This window comes from Passer montanus, unplaced genomic scaffold (genome assembly GCF_014805655.1).
Source record: "Passer montanus isolate IOZ18808 unplaced genomic scaffold, ASM1480565v1 scaffold54, whole genome shotgun sequence".
Taxonomy (NCBI): Eukaryota; Metazoa; Chordata; class Aves; order Passeriformes; family Passeridae; genus Passer; species Passer montanus.
In genome coordinates this window covers 4834828-4853959 of record NW_024370374.1, presented here as the reverse complement: position 1 = coordinate 4853959, position 19132 = coordinate 4834828, and the positions used below count along the sequence as shown (strand labels likewise).

The 19132-nt window shown below is 39.1% G+C and overlaps 1 protein-coding gene across 3 annotated transcripts in view; it reads left to right on the top strand.

Annotated features, from left to right (window-relative positions):
• The window catches only part of METTL15 (methyltransferase like 15), a 79353-nt gene extending 71038 nt beyond the window's left edge, over window positions 1–8315 (top strand). For all 3 annotated transcript variants that reach the window (XM_039725051.1, XM_039725053.1, XM_039725052.1), the window contains 2 exons: window positions 930–1108; window positions 7757–8315. In XM_039725051.1, the coding sequence (XP_039580985.1) occupies window positions 930–1108; window positions 7757–8202 (625 nt within the window). In that variant the 3' untranslated portion in view covers window positions 8203–8315. The remainder of the gene's footprint in view (window positions 1–929; window positions 1109–7756) is intronic.
• Window positions 8316–19132: the final 10817 nt, after the last annotated feature.

Genomic DNA, 19132 nt, shown 5'->3' with positions numbered 1-19132 from the left:
AGGCTTACACTGTTTAAATTGTAGTAAGTCCTGTGGTTTATATGACTAGGTCATTTCTGTTATCTCAGGAGAGTATTTCTATATAGATTCTTATGCCTTTTAGTGAAAAATCATGTTTAATTATCTTCATTAGCAATTGTTTTCATAGCAGGAGATGTGAAAGAAAAGATCCTTGAAATCAGTTCTGGCTAGAAAACAACGTGGCTAAAATAGTGGCTAAAATGAACCTGTAAGGGGCAAGTTTATGTTCTAAATCTGGCTAAAGAGAAAGGTCACGCATAATTTCCATCCTAGCATGATCCTGGAATACATTTATTCTTAATTTAACATTACTCTTCACTAAAAGGCATAAGAATCTATATTTAAATACTCTCCTGAGGAAATAGAAATGACCTAGTCATATAAACTCCAGGACCTACTACAATTTAAACAGTGTAAACCTTCAACCTGTGTATCTACATCTTTGTCACCGGGCTACTGAAATGGTTCAAGGTATTTTATGAACACCATCTATGGGTTTGCTAATCAGAGAAAACATACAAGCTACCTAATAAATTCTTTATCCTAAACTATTAAGCATCGTTTATAACAACACTTGGAAGTGAAAACTGTTCTAATTGAAATTAAGGAATGAACTCCGCTTAGACCAGCGAGAGAAAGGGATGTAAAAGGCGCAAGCATAGTTTATGACAGCACTTGGAAGTTAAAACTGTTGTAACTGAAGTTAGGGAGCAAACTCCCCCTAGACCAGCGAGAAAAGGAGATGTGAGAGGCGCGAGCTCTTTCCACAGCGCTGCCAGCTCCAATCTGCACACCTCGCAGGCAGTGTGCAGGGTGTGTGTGTGTGTGTGGCTCCTGGAAGCTCACCTCTGGTGGATGGCAGCTGATGTCAGAGGACTGATCGGACTAACTGGCTGCTGTGTGTGCAGGTTCCCTGCTATGGCCACGGCTGCCGATGTGGTGAACGCCCTGGAGCAGCGGGCGCTGGCGGCGGTGCTCAGCGCGTACGGCGAGGAGAGGCACGCCAGGAGAATCGCCTCTGCCATCGTGCAGGCACGCAGCATCTACCCCATCACCAGGACCAGGCAGCTGGCAAGCATCGTGGCAGGTACCCTCATTAATTCTGCACAGGAGGGAAGGAAATATTAATCCCCGCCAAGTCCCAGAGGGATCTATTTGTACTTGGAGTGGTGCAGGACATTATCCTGCCCCTTCTGCTGTGATCTCAGCTCTCCTCTTTTTTTTTAATTTTTTTTTTTGTATTGTAGTTTGACAATTAGTTCAATAATAGATTCAATATGAAGTGGTTTATCATTTCATCGACCACAGAATGACAGCAGCCTTGGGTATTCTTTATCCTGGCCATTGATCCTTTCAAATATCAGATATGTCATATCTGTCTTAGTTTTAAATTTCTGTGTTTTATATTTTAAAGGGAGGTACCATGGCAGTTTCCATGAATAGCCCCAAGTTTAATTTTCAGATATTTTCTGTCTTTTTAAAGAATCAGGAAGCACAAAGCAATATGGCTTGCTTCACTTTGGGCCAACTAGATGAGCCTGAAGAGACTATTGAAACACTTCACCTTCCTTGCTCCTCACTGTAAACAACTTGAAGAAAATACAGTTAGGCAGGAGCAGTGCCTGCATCAAGAACCTTTATGTTTGTTTTCTCAAGTAAAAATTTCCATAAGACACGAATCCTGTCCATTAACATAATATGTAGTGTCAGCATGTTTTTATTTTTTTAAACAAATGATGAAAATCACTACATCTTGTCACAAATGAGTCTAAACTGCTGACTTTGAATACAGACATTTAAAATTCTAATCCAAATTTAACATTTTCCTAATAACAGTGTAAAATATTTTATTGGTAGCCTGAAGAGTATTAAAAATTTCATAGCATTCTTAAAAATTTGCATTACTTAAACTGGAGGTCTAAGGCACTTAAATTTAACAATGGAGAAATGAAAAAGTCTGGATTTGTAGAAGCCAGGCTACTTTAGCAAAATGCCCAGTCAATCAAGGCTCAAAGTTTAGCTGATGTGATAAAAGGACCTAAAGACACTGCTTGCTGTTGTAGGCCCCTGCTGTAAATATAATGAATATGACCAGTCTTAAAAAGAAGAAAAATCAAAGAGATAAAGCACTACGAGGCTTTTATCAACCTTACATTTTTAATATCATCATTAGCAACATCCTGAAATAACAATTGTGAGCTTTGCCATATATATTCCTTGCTTTTTGAAAAAGTGTTGATCAAGACAGTGTACTGCTCCTGAGCTGGAAGGAACTGTCTCACTGTGTTAAAGATATAACATGTTACAGACAAGCAACTCAGTAATTCTGAAATAATTTTGTGCCATAGCTGTAGCTAAGAGAATGAAAATACAGGTGTATACAGCAGTTGGAGATCCCTTCATGTTTCATGTGCTGCATGTGAGTCAGCCGGTGATGTTCCTTTGCTGTGACCATGAGGATTTTTTTGTCCTCACTTTAAATTCCCTGTTATATTTGAAGAGATCCTTGATCCACAAGTCAGGTATGCATCAGGTAGTGTACATGCCAAAAACAATGAGGCCAGCACACATCTGCCAAGGTATTAAATATGCGTGTTTGATGTGCTTTTTTGGGAGTACCCAAGTAATTGTGCCAATTTTAGAGCTGTTACACTGATCTCTGTTTGCGTCAAACTTCCTCCAGTTTTAATTTGGTTCATCCAGTAAGGAAGAACTCTGGTGGATCCTATCAGTTTTTAAACTGATTAAGAAAATGTTAAGGAAATTGTTCATAGTTGTGATACATTTTGATTCATTTATCACCTGTAATTAACATATATTCTTACATAAAATTATATTGGTGAAGTTACTGGGATAAGCCAGAGCTACAGTGCCAGAGACCACAGCTACAGGAACCTCTTGAGGGCACAGCCCAAAAAAACACTGACTAATTCAGGACTTGACCAGATGAAGATTTATGACCTATTAGTTAAATGTCATGTCCTTTAAAAAATAAAATATTAATTAGAATAATAAATTCTTGCATTTTAGATTTTGCAGATTCTCTGCAAGCCTGATCACCTTCCAGAGCAGGGTCATCATTTTTACCTGGTATGGGAACCAGAACCAAAGCAATACAAGCTGGGTGTCAGCATCTGACAATCTGTGTAGTGCCTGTATTTCTTTCTCCTCTTATTGATTACTGTGGCTTCAGATGTTCCGGAGCTCCCAAGTTTTATCTTAAGGTCCAGCTGATCATCATAATCAAAGTTATTATCATCATAATCAAAGAATCTAGGCTTGGACTAACCTGAGCTTGGAAAATTTCATTTCTTTTTATAGAATGCTAAATTTGTGGTCTTTCCTACCATCCCCAAAAGGTTAGCAATATGTGTAGCAGTCCCTAATCCATTGGGAGATAAAAGCGAGGGATGTAGTTTAAAAAAAAAAAAACCAAGGAAACAAAATAGCGTTAATAATTTTGTCTTCCTCTTTGATTTTATAAATATTATCCAAAAGGCTTCTGATCAGTTTAAATAAGACCTCTAGGAGCTGTGCAATCTGCAGTAGGAGGAGTTTGGGGAACTCATCTTTTCCTGCAGCACAGTGGAACTCTTCTCACTGTTGATAATTTTCACAGAGCTGTTTGCAGCCTTGAGTGCTCTGTAAACAAATACTGAAAATCAGTAGTTCTCCACTGAAGGGTTGTGAAGAGGTGTGTGAAAGTTGATTAAGAAGCACTTCCTGATGCCTTTTGTTGTACCTCATTGAGTAGTTTGGAAACACTAGGTCTGACTGCATGTGCAGGAAAACTCATTAAAAATGGTGAAATTTTTAGAATTAAATTTTCACGTGCTTTTCATGTGCAGCTAATGTTCTATTTTGATTTCTTTTCAGGGGGGCAATATACCTTTTTATCTATTAATTTTTGTTCAAAATTTATTTTTTCTGAGCATTATTTAGGTACATACTCTATTAACAGACAATTTTGAGATCATGTGATCAACTGGCCTTAACCTGAAAGGAGGTGATGACGACATGTTAAAGAAATTTTCAAAGTTTAAAGAGAACTTTAATCAGTGAGGTCAATTTCATTCAGACTGGCTCACTTTTACAGGCTTTAATTATCAGTTTGGAATTTGTAATGTTGCCTGCATTTCAGATGGGTGAGAACTAGCACTGTGCTGAGGGAGCCCAGACAAAAGGACATTGTCTGCGTCACAGAACCTTGTTAAATGCAGTGCTAATTGAACAGACGAGTTCCTGCCAACAGGTGCACGCTCTGAATTCCTTCTTACACTCTCCCACTCTCTCACACTCTGGGGACTTGGACAGTTCCTATTGACAGGCACAGCACACTGCTAATTTCATTCACAAGCTTTTAAAATTTCAATACATTTCAACATGAGAACCTATTAGATTTTTTTTTTTAAGTGTAAGTATCATCAGGGCATCCTAAAACTAAAAATGGTTCTTTCTCTCATTGGGATTCCAAACCAGTCATCTAGCCAGAAGCATGGTGTTTTTATGAATGAAATTCACTTTACAAGCTTCTCATACAGATTTTTTTTTTCCTTTTTTTAATGTTTTTGTACATTGAGCAGCCAGTTACCAGGAAAGATTTTCTTTAAGCACCTTGGTAACTGGAGGGGCCTGGGTGAGAAGTGATGTGCCTGAGCAGAAAGCACAAATAGATTTTGATTTAACTGAACTAGAGGAGTCAAAATGATAGGGGGATTTTTCACCCATGGAACATTGATCAGAATCTATTGCCTTGGCTAAAAAGCTGAAGGCCAGTGTGACAGAAATTACATTCCATATATAATAATAACCAGATTAGAATAACCAGAGATTACATTTATGAGTTAATCCCAGTCTTTGACAGTAGACCAGTAAGTCTTAGAACATGTAAACAGTTGGATTTTGGCTTTAGTCTGGGAGGGCTTGCTTGCATAAAACTGCAAAGTGGCTGCATTTCTTTACCAATCTCCTGAATATTAGTATCCTGTGCTTTATTATAGGAGCTGCAGTGCTCTTTGTGTGTGTTCAACTGAGGCATGAAAAGGTTGTGTTAGACTTACAGAAGATATCTGGGCTTTGATTAATTTTTCTTTAGTGTGTGATAAATTATTCATAGTAATAAATTAATGTCAGAGTTAATTGTCATAGAAGGTTCTTGTAGGAGGAAACTGCACTCAACAGCCACAGCAGGATAAGTGGAAGAACCTTCCAAAGACCTGTGAGTGTCCTAATCGTGCTAAAAGCCTCAGTGTCATTGTTCCTTTTTTATCTAATCAGTATTGCAGTTGCAAAATATCAGTGTTGATGAGCAGACCAATGAAAACCTGCCCAGATATCAGCACACTATGTCCATTTACATTTTTACAAAGCCTTTTGAAGTTGAATTTAGATGGATAGGGTGGTTTGGGTTGAAAGGGGCCTTAAAGCCCATCCATTTCCACCTGCCTTGCCACGGGCAGGGACACATTCCTCTAGACCAGGTTGCTCAAAGCCTTGTCCAGCCTGGCCTTGGACATTTGCAGGAATGGGGGATCTACAGAGCAACCTGTTCCAGTCCCTCCCCACCCACAAAGCGAATAATTTCTTCTAATCTGATCCATTCCATAGTTCTGAGCAGCCTACCAGTGCTGGTGGCTGTCACTTGACCTGTAAACAAAGTTGTGTTTATTTTGCCTAGCACAATGTTCCTTTCTGCTGTGCACTGAGAGACTGAGCTCTCATCACACACAGCTGGCACTCAGTGGCTGTTCCAAGGGCTCCACCTTCAAAATCTCCTTTCACAGGTGTGCAAAGAGACATGGAAACAGAGGCCCTGCCAATAGGCACAAGCTTGGTGTTGGTTTCTTGGGATTTCTCATGCTCTGTGGTTTTTAGTTCTCCTTTTAATTGAGGTCTCTCACCAAAACAAGGTTTGTGATTTCTACAATGAGAGCACACATTCTTTTTATGATTCATGGCCAACACAGAAGGTGATGTTCTCAAGGACAGAATTACATTGACTAGCTAGTACAGCTTTTTCTGGAGTTTGTAAATGATGGAGAAGCCTCACTCCTGCAGGCTGCATCTGCTGGTTGGTGAGAGAGCTTCAGGCCACAAATTCACATGCACTCCTTGGTTGGGAGAAGTCAATCCTGGTGCCACTTTGTGTCTTGAAGGATTCCGACTATAAGGATTGGAAGTAGCCACAGCTCCAGTGGGGTCTCTTCAGTGAATTTAGGAGCTGTTAGCTTTGGAGATCAGAGGAGGAAGGTAGGTAGGAAAATCAATTATGCAGAAACATATCTTAGAGACATAGCATATATGATAACAGTTTTGTTAATAATAGACTTTTAAAAAAGTCCTATCATTTTCCTCTTTCTTTACTGAGCACTGAGATTGCTTTTGTGTTGTGATATGCTTTGTGAACACGTAGGCTTTCTGACATAAGTAAAATCTTACCTTTAAAACTCTCAAGAATTGCACTCATAAATTCTTCTGTGTAAGCATATTACGGGTAATGATAGCTATTAATCTTTTTAATCACCTGTGCAAATTTGAATTTAGACAACTAGTTTCAGAAGTACATTATTCCCCCTTTTCTCTTCACTATGTAGAATATCAGTTACTTGATGGTGAGCTGCATTTGCTTCAAACTTTTGCTTCGTTATGTTGTAGCTTAGCACTGACAATAAATTAGGGCATTCTAATACATACATACCAATTGTATTGCCTCTTGTTTAGAAAAGTAACTGTCCACTTATGTGCTAACATGATTTATTCAATTTATCTTTACCAGACTCCTGTGGTCACTTAAGTAATAGATTATAAATTTACTCGTGTTTTACAGATCTTACAGGGTTCTTGCACTTTAGTCCCTCTGATCCATCAATCAGGCTTCTCTAGCTTTTTTTTCTGTACCCATGTAATGAAAGTTCAAGCTTAAAATACATTAAATATTGATATATTAAAATTTCTATCAAAATTTTGGTCTCTGCAAAAACGTGTTTGAGTCATAAGAATTTTGGGGAAAGGAAGAGAGTTTTGTGCATCTAATAAAAAAATGTTTAATCTGGTGATTTTAGGTCTGACAAACCTTGACACATTCTGCTGTGTAGGCACGTAAAAACACAGCAGTGTCAGCTGCATTTTCTAAATTTCTCAAGGGATTTTTGTGAACATTTGAAGAAACACAGGCGTAGTGTTCAACAATTGCTATTCCCAAACAAGGATGCCTCTTTTAACCTTCAGGCAATGCATTGAAAGATAGTTATTACCAGGTAGACATTGTCTTCAGTTATCTCTGCCTGTGAAGAAATGCAGTTATCTGGAAACCACACGTAAGACTGTGTCCATTGTAAATGAATTTTTTTCCTTAAAAGCGTTACACAACCACAAATTCCAAAACTGACATCGATTACACTGAGCTGTAAGGTGGGACTTGTCTGTCCTATCTTTTTTTTTCTTTATCTGGATTTCAGCCATTATTTTTTAGTTTAAATTGGTGATGATTTTGGAGAAGGAACTTCTCTAAAAGAGTCTAGGGAAAAAACTCAACCACAAAGTATCTTAATTTAGTAGGCTTTACGTTCAGAGATGCAAATTCCAAACATAAAATAAAGATGCATTACAAAGAAGGAAGCTCACTACTCAAGGTTCAGTTTTGAATATGCTTCCCTGTAAAGTCACCTTGCATGAGTGGATGTCAAGATGTAGGAATATGAAGTTATTAACATGCATCTTTTGAAATGTGTAACAGGCGCTTTTCCAGCATCGGCGCTCTACGCACGGAAGGACTTGCTTCAGAGACCTGTGCATGTTGCCACTAAAACTTTCCAAGGCCTGAGAATATTTGTGAATGATGAGCTCCATGAACTCCTGATAGGGCTGAAGACAGCTGAGAAGTTCCTGAGGCCTGGAGGTCGCCTCGTGGCCCTGTCCTTTCATTCCCTGGAGGATCGAATCATCAAACGCTTCCTTCATGGCATTGATGTGACAGAGAAGTACAACCTTGGCTCCAAGCAGAAGATCAGACAGGCTCTGAAAAACGCTTCCAAAGGAGAGAACACACAAGGATCTCCCTGTGGAAAATCCAACTCCAAGTGGATTTCTATACAGAAAAAAGTTCTCACACCCCAGGCCAAGGATATTCAAACAAACCCAAGAGGAAGGTCGGCCAAGCTAAGAGCTGCTATTAAACTCTAAACCAAAATATATGATTACATGATTGTATCATTTCCTGAAATTCTGTTTTCCAGAATGCTAACTGAACAGATATTGTCAAACTGAAAAAATAAAATGAAGGCTCTGAGAAAACATTTCTTTCTTACCTTTGTGCTTCTTTTTGGCGAGGAAGTAGTATGGAGCATGAAAATGCTAACTGAATGCCTATAAGTGGGTGTCACTAATTATATAAAAAATACATGTTTTTTTAAAAGAGCATCAAACACCAAGTTTATAAAAATTGCAGGTTTGATGTATTTGTAGTATTCCCTTTAGATTAATTTCAAAATCCTGGCATTAACAGTCTAAATTCAGTAGCTAATTGATATGTATTTTTATGGGGGTGGATTTCACACACCTAATTCAGATGTCTGGTTTAGTCTAGAGTAAGTTTAAACTAATCTAAGAATTTTTGATATCTGTGTCTCTCTATCCCAGCTAACTCGTTGCATGAATGCCACTGGGACAAGATGTAATTTTGAAATAAAGTGACATCATCATGCCATGTTCTGCCCAGGAATTTGTAAATAGACTCTTAGCTTTTTTCAAGTAAGTATTTATGTCAGAGTGATCACCTGGTTGTTTAATGATTAGTAATTGTAAATAATACACATATCTTGGGGGAAAAAAGGGTTATTAAAAATCCACTGTTGGTACTGGGACGCTACAGTAAAGCAGTCAGATTTGTACTTGACCATTGAATTTTTTCCTGCAACCATAACTTCTGTGCACAAATCCTCTACAGCTTTTAGGTGTCGATGGAACTATAATGAACCCATCAAAAAAGAAGTGTTGTGGGTCTTATGAAGTATTCTCCTTTGCTGGTGGATTGTTTAGTAAGAGGTAAGTATTAAATTATTTTAGGAAAGGCTGACTAGATTTCTGTTTGGGTGCTATACTTGGCTGTAGAGCATTTAACATAATTTGTTTAGTTACTATGAATTCAATTTAGTTTTGGGTTTATATTTTCTCTTAAGAGACCACTTTTTTTCTAGTTTTACTTGCTACAAATGAGTAGAAAATAGTACAAGTTTCAACAACTTTGACCTCTGACTCATCTCTTCAGGAAAAGGTCTTAGTTTAGATAATCAAATTGGTACCAGGATTTCATTTGTGTTGTCTGAAACTTGGTTGGTAGAATTTAAAAAATGCAATTTCTGGCTCAGCTAAAGGACTACTATGCTGGCTTCTGAGCAACTGACTGGATCCTTCTGAACTTGACTTTTATCCTCTTTTGTTGATGTAAATTATGACTTCCTGGTGGGTTTTTGAGTCATGTTGACACAAGATGATATTTAGGTTCAATGTCTAATATGCAATATAGTGAAATAGCTGGATATTGTTTAATTCATTGGTAAAGGTAAGTCATATAATGTGTTCTTGGGTATAGATGATAACATCTGTCTCTAACCTGAAATAACAGATAATGGGCATTTCATTATTTTTTGACATTTCAATATTTTTCCACTAGCTTCATTATACATGCTGCTTAAATAAAACATTCCACTTCAAATAATATTGCTTACTTTTGTCATCTTTAAGACAACACACTGTACCCGAAACAGCCTTTTTTTTTTTGGGGGGGGGGGGGGGGCAAACATTAAATATAAATAGCTAAGGTTATTTTCAGCTGAGATTTCCTACTGGAATGTATTTCAATGGTAGATTTGAAAAATTGTGCCTCCAGCATAGGCTCAGAGAAGTTGTAGTGCCATGCTGTGCCTTTTCAGGACACACTTCAGGGAAAGACCATCCAAAATTGCTACCTCAGAAATTATATGAGAGCACTAAAATTCCTTATGCTTAAAACAGTGTTGAAAATCCACACTTGTCACACCTAAATTCAAAGGCCCAGTTTCTTAGGATAATTGAACTACTGCATACAGGGTTGTGTAAATACGCTCCCTCGTTTAGGAAAAGAGGCTTTTCTTTGCCTTTAGGTTGGAGTTGTACAGCCAGGACAGCACATAATTTGTTGATTTCTTTTTTTTCCCTTTAGAGGATCTGTTTCTCTCCTCTCAGCATCTCCTTACTTTCAGCTTTAAACCTGACATATGTCAAGTCCTAGAATTTTAACCTCTGCTTGCCTAAAAAAAAAAACCTTCTGGTTTCCCAGAAACACCTCTGGTTATATTTGGTGAAAGCTTTCTTGTACCTGTAAGCATTTCACTTCATTTCATTAAAAAAATAGGGACTTCTACGACAGATATGCAGCGATTTTCCTATATTTGAAAGCTTTCTTGTACCTGTAAGCATTTCACTTAATTTCATTAAAAAAAATAGGGACTTCTACGACAGATATGCAGTGATGGGAAAAAGGGAAATGGTTTTAGTTAAAAGAGCAGAGATTTAAACTGGAATTTACCCAGGAGGTGTGAGGCTCTAGAACAGGCTGCCCAGAGGAGCTGGGGCTGTGCCACCCCTGGAGGTGTCCAAGGCCAGGCTGGGTGGGCTCTGAGCAGCCTGGGACAGTGGGAGGTGTCCCTTCCATGGCAGGGGACAGGGAATGGGTGATCCTTAAGGTCCCTTCCAGCCCAGACCACTCTGTGGTTGTGTGACTGAGTGAGCCACACTGAGTTACGTGACGGGTATTGGACATTGATCTTGCCAGCAGAGCACACCTTAAATTTTTCTAATGTGGTACATGTGGCATGTTACTAAAACTGTCTGGTTTTTTGCCACAGTTGAAAATTATCTTTAAGGAGGAGATGGCATCTGGTGGCAAACGTCTTGCTGGAAACCAAGGCTTGCTGTCAAGGTACAGGTCATCACTTCTAGAAACTTGCATTCCACCTAAGCAATGCACATTTTAATACAGCCAAATCCAAGGTCATCTATCTATCAAGAAAGAAAAAAAGATTGTGAGCTGTGTTTGCAGGGAATGTGACAAGAATGGGGTCCTGTACACAAGGGAAAGGGCAGGAACATCCTATAAATGCAATGATTGTGGTGAGCCTCATGTGGCAGCTCTGGTGCCATACAATGTGTGCATGTAGAGCATGTTGCTGAAGAGTCTATCTTTTCATGTTAGTACTTTAGAACAGGCTAGTACTTTAGAACAGTGGGAAAAAATTAAAAAGGGTAAAACCTGGCTATAAAATTATTTGTATGTGTTGCAAACATGCTTTCTATTGAATTTACTATATAATAGGATGTAATTAGTTAATCCAAGTTATTGTAGAAGCTGGTATGCTGTCAGAAGTACCTGCCTGGTAAAGAAATTGGCATAGAATAATTATTTGAAAAGTAGACACACTTATCCTGTGACTATGATATTTATAATAAAAAACCCCATACATTTAAAACATGATTTAACAGTATAAACACAATTGTCTGCATTTACAGCCAGTGAGGGCCTACTGACAATTATTGCTTCCTGAAGAAAAAGAATGAGTTTCGTTGTTTCGTAATGCAGGTAATATAAGGAATTAATGTCTCCTCAATTTCGGTCGTTTGGGTTTTTTTTTTTTAACCTTCACAGCTGAGTATTGTATCAGTAGTCTTTTACAGTCATGACTCCCAAGGTTGTCACTTGACTTGAACCAAGTCCCAGTCTGGAAGGTGAGTTTCTGTGATGTGTGGAGGCATTGGAGAGATGGAAGCTGGAGGGAAAGGATTCCTAGTGGGGTACAGAGGGGAAAATACTGACTTCAGTGAGCACTCTGAGCAAGTGCCTCCTCCAGCAGCAAGTGTTGCACCAGATGTTTTGCATTCTGCTTTCTAGACTAGCATGTCCATGGTTATTAATGATTCATCTAATTGCTCCAGGATTGCTTTTTGTGCAGGGGTAGGCATGGTGTTAATTGGAGAGCTGATGCTCCTGAGCAGTGTGTGCCCTCAGGAAAGGGGATGTGCAGGGCTGTGGGAGCGTGGCAATAAGAAGCTTTAGACATGGATTGTTGGTGATTTGATTAATTTCAATTTTAAAATAACTTAGTTGTTTTAAGTAATCAGTCGTGACTCACTGGTTTTAGAGCAAAAGTACTGGCGAAAAATGAGACAAATTGGAATAAACAGAGAAGTAATGAACTCATAAGTCAGTTCCTTGCTGTTCACCTTGCTTAACATCTTTAGCAACAGCAAAAAGGGGCTCAGGCCTGGTTTCCTTGTGCTCTTCTCAAGAAAGAGCCCTTCAGTAGCTCTAGTACCATTTACAGCAGGGTTCTGAAGAGTATTCAGTGGAGGATAGGAGTCAGTCTTTATATCCATACATTTCCTTTTTCATAAAGCACCTGCTTAAAACTTACCTGTGAGTTAAAATAATATGAAATAAAGTTTATAAGTCTTTAAGAAGAAATAATAAATTTAATTAAATGCAGAGGCCATTTTACACTGGATTTATACTGCAATTAAAGCAGGATTTTGGGGATTAATTAATACTTCATTGCTACAAGTCAATCTTGGAAATAATTTAAATGAATGTGGAACAGCTTTTTCCCTTCCCCTTCACCCAGACCCTGTAGAAGATAGAATAGAAAAAGATGTTTCATTTAAAAGATATCAGTAGTAAAGTTGAGAAATTTCTTTATGAGGTTGATCTCCAATTTTAACAAAATGTCACATCTGCAGTATTGTTACACTTTCTGTTCATTGCTTGGTGTTGCCAGCAGCAGTGGGAGAGCTCAGTGTCTGCAGAGCATGCATAAAGAGTGGTGGTAGTGGGAAGGCATATATGCTTCCAAATATGATCTCTGTGTTTTCCCTCTGTCTCCTCTGCAGTTAGGGTTGTGTTTACCTTTCTGCATCCTCTTTAAGCTTATTTCAGGTGAATGAGAGGGAAGGGCTTTTCTTTTTTTGGTGAACCGTAAAACCTGTCCTTAGAAGTTTATTAAAACTGATGCCAGATAATACTTTCCTACTTGACATGTTTCACTGATGACATGCCATGTGTTTCAGTATTGCTATTACATCACTAAATCAGGAAAAAGGGCAAATATTTGTTCATGGCAAATCAAAGCTAAAAAAAAACAGAGCAAGTCCTCGGCTGTCTAAAATTCTTACTGACATAGCAATATTTATAAAAACTAAACATTGCTCCATTGTATCATGATCTTTAGGCAAATCTTATTCTTCCTGTTGCTTTTACAAGTTTAATTTGATTGGTGTAATAGTGAAAAACAAGCCTGAGGGCGTTTTTAATTTGTTTTTATGGTTGCAAGTTTAAACTTGACAGCTTGTGTATAGATGTCTTTTTAAAGGGGAAAACTGGAGATACAGCTCCCTCTGTCTGTCCTGGGGGTGCCTCTGGTGTCTTTTGAGAACGCCTGCAAATGATCACAGGAGGAGCATCTTTATTGCCAACATGAAAACAACATGGGGATATCTTGGTTTACAGGTCTGTAGTTGTTTTAAATTAAGTTGACTGGAATTTTAAAGGAATAAACGTTGTGTTCTTAGCTTAAAATGCTTCAGTGGAGGTGCCTAATTCAAAACACAGAAAAACAAACCTGTGCAGTTTCTCAAAATTGATAGGTTATTGTTAGAATGAAATATGTATGTGTAAAAGTTCTGTCTGTTCTTTAGTGCCCATACAATTTTTGCAGACCTAACAGTGGCAAATACACTTCATGTTTTTGACCATTCATTTAAAAAATATGCCCAAATTGTGAGTTATTAGTGAATATGACAGAAGCTGGAATGAAAATAAATGACACTATATAAATCACACTTTAAAACTTATACATGTTGGAATACCCAAATAAAAACTTAAGGTTTATGTAGTCCATTGTCATCTCTTCAGTTTCAGTCTGTGGATGTTATTCTGGCAGAGAAAATAATGAAAACAGTCTGTCTGTGGTTTATATTTGTATTGAAGGAATACTAGAGCTCAGAATAGGTTTCTGCTAGACTTACCATGTTATAAGGACTTTATATTAGCTGTAATTATACTAATGATATTAACATAGCATTAACAAGGTCACAACACAAGTTAGTAACTGTAAAAAAACTCAAAGTGTCGTGATAGCTTGTACACTAAAATGTGTGGAAGCTTAGTAATCACTTAGTCATCAACAATTCAGGCCAGGAGAGATTCTTTTTTAATTTGAACAGCATTTTAAGCTCATCCCTCCACATCTTTCTTGTAAATTATAGATATACTTTTTTTTTAATCAAGTAGTTTCACACAAAAGAACATCTCTTGTAGACGTTGCTAAGAACTGAAATGAGAAGAATTGACAGTCCAGGCTGATAAGTATCTGAAAATGGAGAGGATATGAAACTGTTTTGTAATACAGTGCAGAAGCCACATTGTCAGGAGAAATGAGACATGCATGCCTGTTAATACCTGCACAGCCTTCAGCTGTGGGTGCAGCCTTGCTGTGGAATGATGGAATTGTGGAGGTAGGAAAAGACCTTTCAGTCATCCCAGCACTGCCCAGTCCATCCCCAAACCACATCCCCCAGTGCCACAGCAGGCATGACATTTCTCTGAATCCCTCCAGGGATGGTGCCTCAGCCACTGCTTTGGGCAGCCTGCTCCAGTGCCTGACACTATCATGTGTATGCCTTGCTTCTAAAGTGGCCCAAAAGGAAACTGAAACCTTGGTGAGCATGGAGAGCTGGCAGAGCAGGGGTTAAACTCAGTAGGCTGATGGTGGGCTTCTCTGGAAGCAGGAAGGACTTGAAACTCTGCAAAACAAGGTCCACTGAGAATGGGGCAGTGCAGGCTGACTGGCAGCACGTGTATGACAGTGACTGAACGTGATGATGCTGAATTAAACCAGCTCTTGAGTGGAGGCAGGTTCACTGGTGTATAGTATAGTGCATTCCAGAATGGCTTTGTGGGTTTTAGAAAACTAAAGTTAGGGAAACTATAATTTTAAAAATCCTTGGAATTGAAGCTTATATATTTCTTTTAACTGCCTCTCTTTGGAAGGGCAGGAGGATGACAGAAAAATTGAGACAAAAGGGTGTTCAGTCTCTAGTGTTGCTGCATCTATTACAGATAGAAGTTTCCACTCTTGCAAAAAACACGAGCTCTGTACCAAAACAGCACACAGCCTGTAGTTATCACTGTTACTCAGGCTATTAAAAAATACGTAAAGTATATTTTAAAAAAATACTGTAACTCAGTACATCTATTAAAAAATACTGTTACTCAGGCTATTAAAAACTAAAAGGTGATGCAAAATCATAAAATATTAGATTATTTAATGAGCTTGGCAAATGCCCTGCCATGTATTTGTACTGTACTGGAGAGTATTCTGAACAAAGGTGATGAAGGCCTGCCTGGGGATTTGCCACACCAGCCCTTCCACCAGGAGCCTGCCCGTTGTTCATGTCTGGTCTGAGATAAACCCAGCAGCACTGGGCTGCACCTGCACACCTGGGCAGGAGCACTGCTGGAGCCAGCAGTGGCTGGCTGACTGACTGACAGCGAGATTAAAATCTCAGCCTCCCCTAAACTGTGCCATGTCTTACTTTGCAGAGCACTGACAAATCTCGAGTTGTTTGGGAAAAATCACATCGCAGGCTCAGCACAGAGGGCATTTTCTGGTTGCTGTTTGGACTCGGTAACTTTGTTCCTCCAGGCAAGCTGGCTATTCTTCTTTTAAAATTAAGTGAAACAGCAACAGCAGTCAGCATTTGTCTCTGAGACAAAGATAATTAATGAAGCTAATTGCAGTGACCGTTAGATCCCATTGTATACCAAAGGGAGCACAGCCCTCCATAAATACCACATTTCCCAATAGGTCAGTAATTCAGCAACATATTTTAAATACTCTTTCATAGTTTATGCACTCCCATAGTTACAGTTGGCAAATATTTTACATGACCTAGTCAAGTTTTAGCTGTTTTCAGATTTCTTTTTCATTTGTGCACTCTTTGTACAGAAAAAAAATGTTACGAGTGGTTGGGTTTCCAGAGAAAAGGCAATCCATTGTTTTTTTCAAATACAGCCTTGAGCAAAGAGAACTTTGCAGTTTTTTGTTTAGTGTTTGGGGTTTTTTTGGTTAGGTTTGTTTTTTTTTTGTTTGTGTGTTTGAGGGGTTTTTTTGTGTTGTTTTTTCACTTTGATGACAAAATAAGGATCTCAGAATTTCTGCTGTAGTTTCTCCATTGGAGTAATTCATTATTTGCATTAGGGATACAGAATTAATGTTGTCTGCTAAATAGAACTACTGCCTGTCATCCATGTTCCCCCTCACACAGGGTGCCACCTGCCCTGGCATTACTGCCTGGCACTCCCTATAGCCTACAGAATATCAGGCATTCCTCAGCAGGCATTCACAGTGTGTTCCTCTTCATTCAGTAGTGATGCTGTGCAGTAAATGTGCTGAACTTGGGTTTTCTTTTCTCTAAGCAAAACCCTTGCTTGTAATTCTGCTTATTCTTGCATGTCAAGTTGAGATGCTGCTGTGTTCAAGTCACCACATCACATTCAGTGCTGACAATACTCATTACCTTTGTGGTTAATGGTGCTCCACGTTTTCCCCTGGGCATCAGAATATCAGTTCTCCTGAAACACTAAAGCTGAATTCCAGCCTTCATGGCAGCAGATGAAACCATGCAAATTGAAGCCCTTTATCTTTCCCAGAACTATGTATGATAGTAAAGCAGAATCTTTCTGTATTTCCCTCTTCCATTTTCCTCCTTTCTCTTTCCCTCCTTTAAGTTTCAGTTTACTCCTTTCCCCCCTCCATCCCCTCTCGCTTCCCTCAGGATGGCCAGGTCCTTTTTGGCCCCTTGCTTCTGATTTTTATGAGCTGCTGTTCTTTCCATCCTCCCCTGCCCTCTGTTTGCCACTCCAGGAGATGTATGCAAAGGTTTGAACCGGAGGAAGAAAAGGCTCGTTGCTACGTCCTGCTTATGTGGGACTTATCAGCTGATCAAGTCATCTTCCACACACCAACTTTTGCTCTCTTAAGCATAGCAGCCTTGCTTGAACATGAGCCTTTACAAATGCATCCTTGAAAGTATTTCTTACCCTTTATATCCTCTGAGGAATTTTGAAAACATTCGAGACAGGACCTCTGAGTTTTTTAGATGATGGGATTTATTTTTCTTTCCTCCTACATAGGCAGGAAGGCTCACAACTTCACTGCATGGCTCAGAAGGTCACAAGGCCCTCACTTACAAGACCTTTTAAGGATTTAGTGACCAATAAAACACTGCTAACAAGCATATTTATCTTTTTGACCCAATCCTTCAATATGTTGTCTTATGGACCCATGTTGGAGGGTAAGCTTTCTTAGCCAGTCATGTTATGACACAAACCTACAGTACTGCCTTCTAAACTTCTTGTTTAACTTTGTAACTACCTTTTTTTCCATATCTTAAACTCTAAACTTTCCTTTGTTTAGCTTAACGTGTCTGTTCTTTAAACTATAAATCCATATTTTTCCTTCCAGCACCTGAGTTTGGGAGCCTTTTCCAAGGTCTCAGGTCAAATCCTGGGTTTAATTCTAAGCTTTGGCTTACAAACCAAAGTTCTGAGAGTTCCCTGAATTTTGGATTCCAGCAATATCCTAGTAAGGTTCTTGCTGAATTTGAACAGCTGCATGAAAATATTTATCAATCCAGCTTTGTAATCACCGTTTTTCCCTGTGAGCAGTTTCCTTAGTCTTGAATGCCAGGTCAATCCATTTCCAGAGCAGGCTGCTGAGTGGCTGGAGTCACTTTACCAGAACCAGACTAACTCTGGGGACAGTTTTGGGGGGAGGTGGAGCTTTGAGTTCTGCAGTTTAGCAGCTCCTCATGCTGTCCCTGAAGCAATCCTGCATGGCAAAGCAGGGAAATGCCTGAGTGTGGCTCTGGCTGCCAGCTGCAGCCTGCAGGAAATGCTCAGTGGTGTTAGGGGCTGCAGGATCCCTCTGGCAGTATGTGGTGGAATTGGTGATGGTGAAATTTACAGTTGCCTTGGGTAGCCATAAAGACTGAGGGTTGTTCTTGGCTGAGGAGGATTTCATCACTCCCAGGAAGAGTAATGCACATGGCTTTTCCAGGGCAGGATAAATTGCAGGGGTACATCTTCTGCAGTGGAGAGAAGTGTTTCATTTGAAAGATGGATCTTTGGGAATACCTCTTCCAGTGTTTAAAGTCAAGATATAATTCAAATTGCCTGAGTCATGCTGCCATTTTTTTCCCCAAATTATGCTAGGCTGGTGGGCAGTTAGCAATTATATGTCATGTGTCCCTGTGTTAAATCCAGCAGCTTGAAATGCTCTAAGGCTTTCAGGTGGTGCTGGGAGAAAAGATGAGAAATGTTGGAATGTGTGTGACTGGTATCCAGTTGGCTTTAATAATTATTATTAGCTCTATTTGCATTCACTGCAGCCACTGCTGCCTTTCCAAAATCCCAGGAGAAGCTAGTTGAAGCCCACTGCATGCCCTGACAGCTTTTCATGGCAGAAAGGGGCAATGGCACAAAAATAACATTTTGCTTATTGCAGCAAAATGCAGAGGTAAAGCTTAGGCAGGCCTGAAGAGTTTTGAGATCACTGAATGTGACACAAAAAGCTGTGATTTCACTTAAAATAATGATCTTAAATACACACAATCTGTTATTACTTTATGTGAATTTGTTTTAATAGCTCATTTAGCAAAAACTGTGCGGATGAATGTTACTCCTGGAAATGAAAGCAATTTAGTTAAAGCAGAGCTATTAATCCTTATTCAACAAAAATTTATTAGCTTGGCTGTGTTGCAATTGGAGCAAAGAAACCATGTCTCTCTCACAATTTTTTTCTTGAGCAGGCTATCCTGTCTGGGGCAGCTTGGGCTTCCATCAGTGATATTCTAATTAAATCGCTCAATCACTGATTTGCAAGTGTGTCAAACTGTCATTAAATACCAATTCATGTTCTATCTTCAACTGCTTTCTTTGCAATGCCTGCAATTGTGTTTTTGTAGCAATTATGGCAGCTATCCCTCTGCTTAAAATGATTTAAAGTAGTGTGTGAGGAGCAGC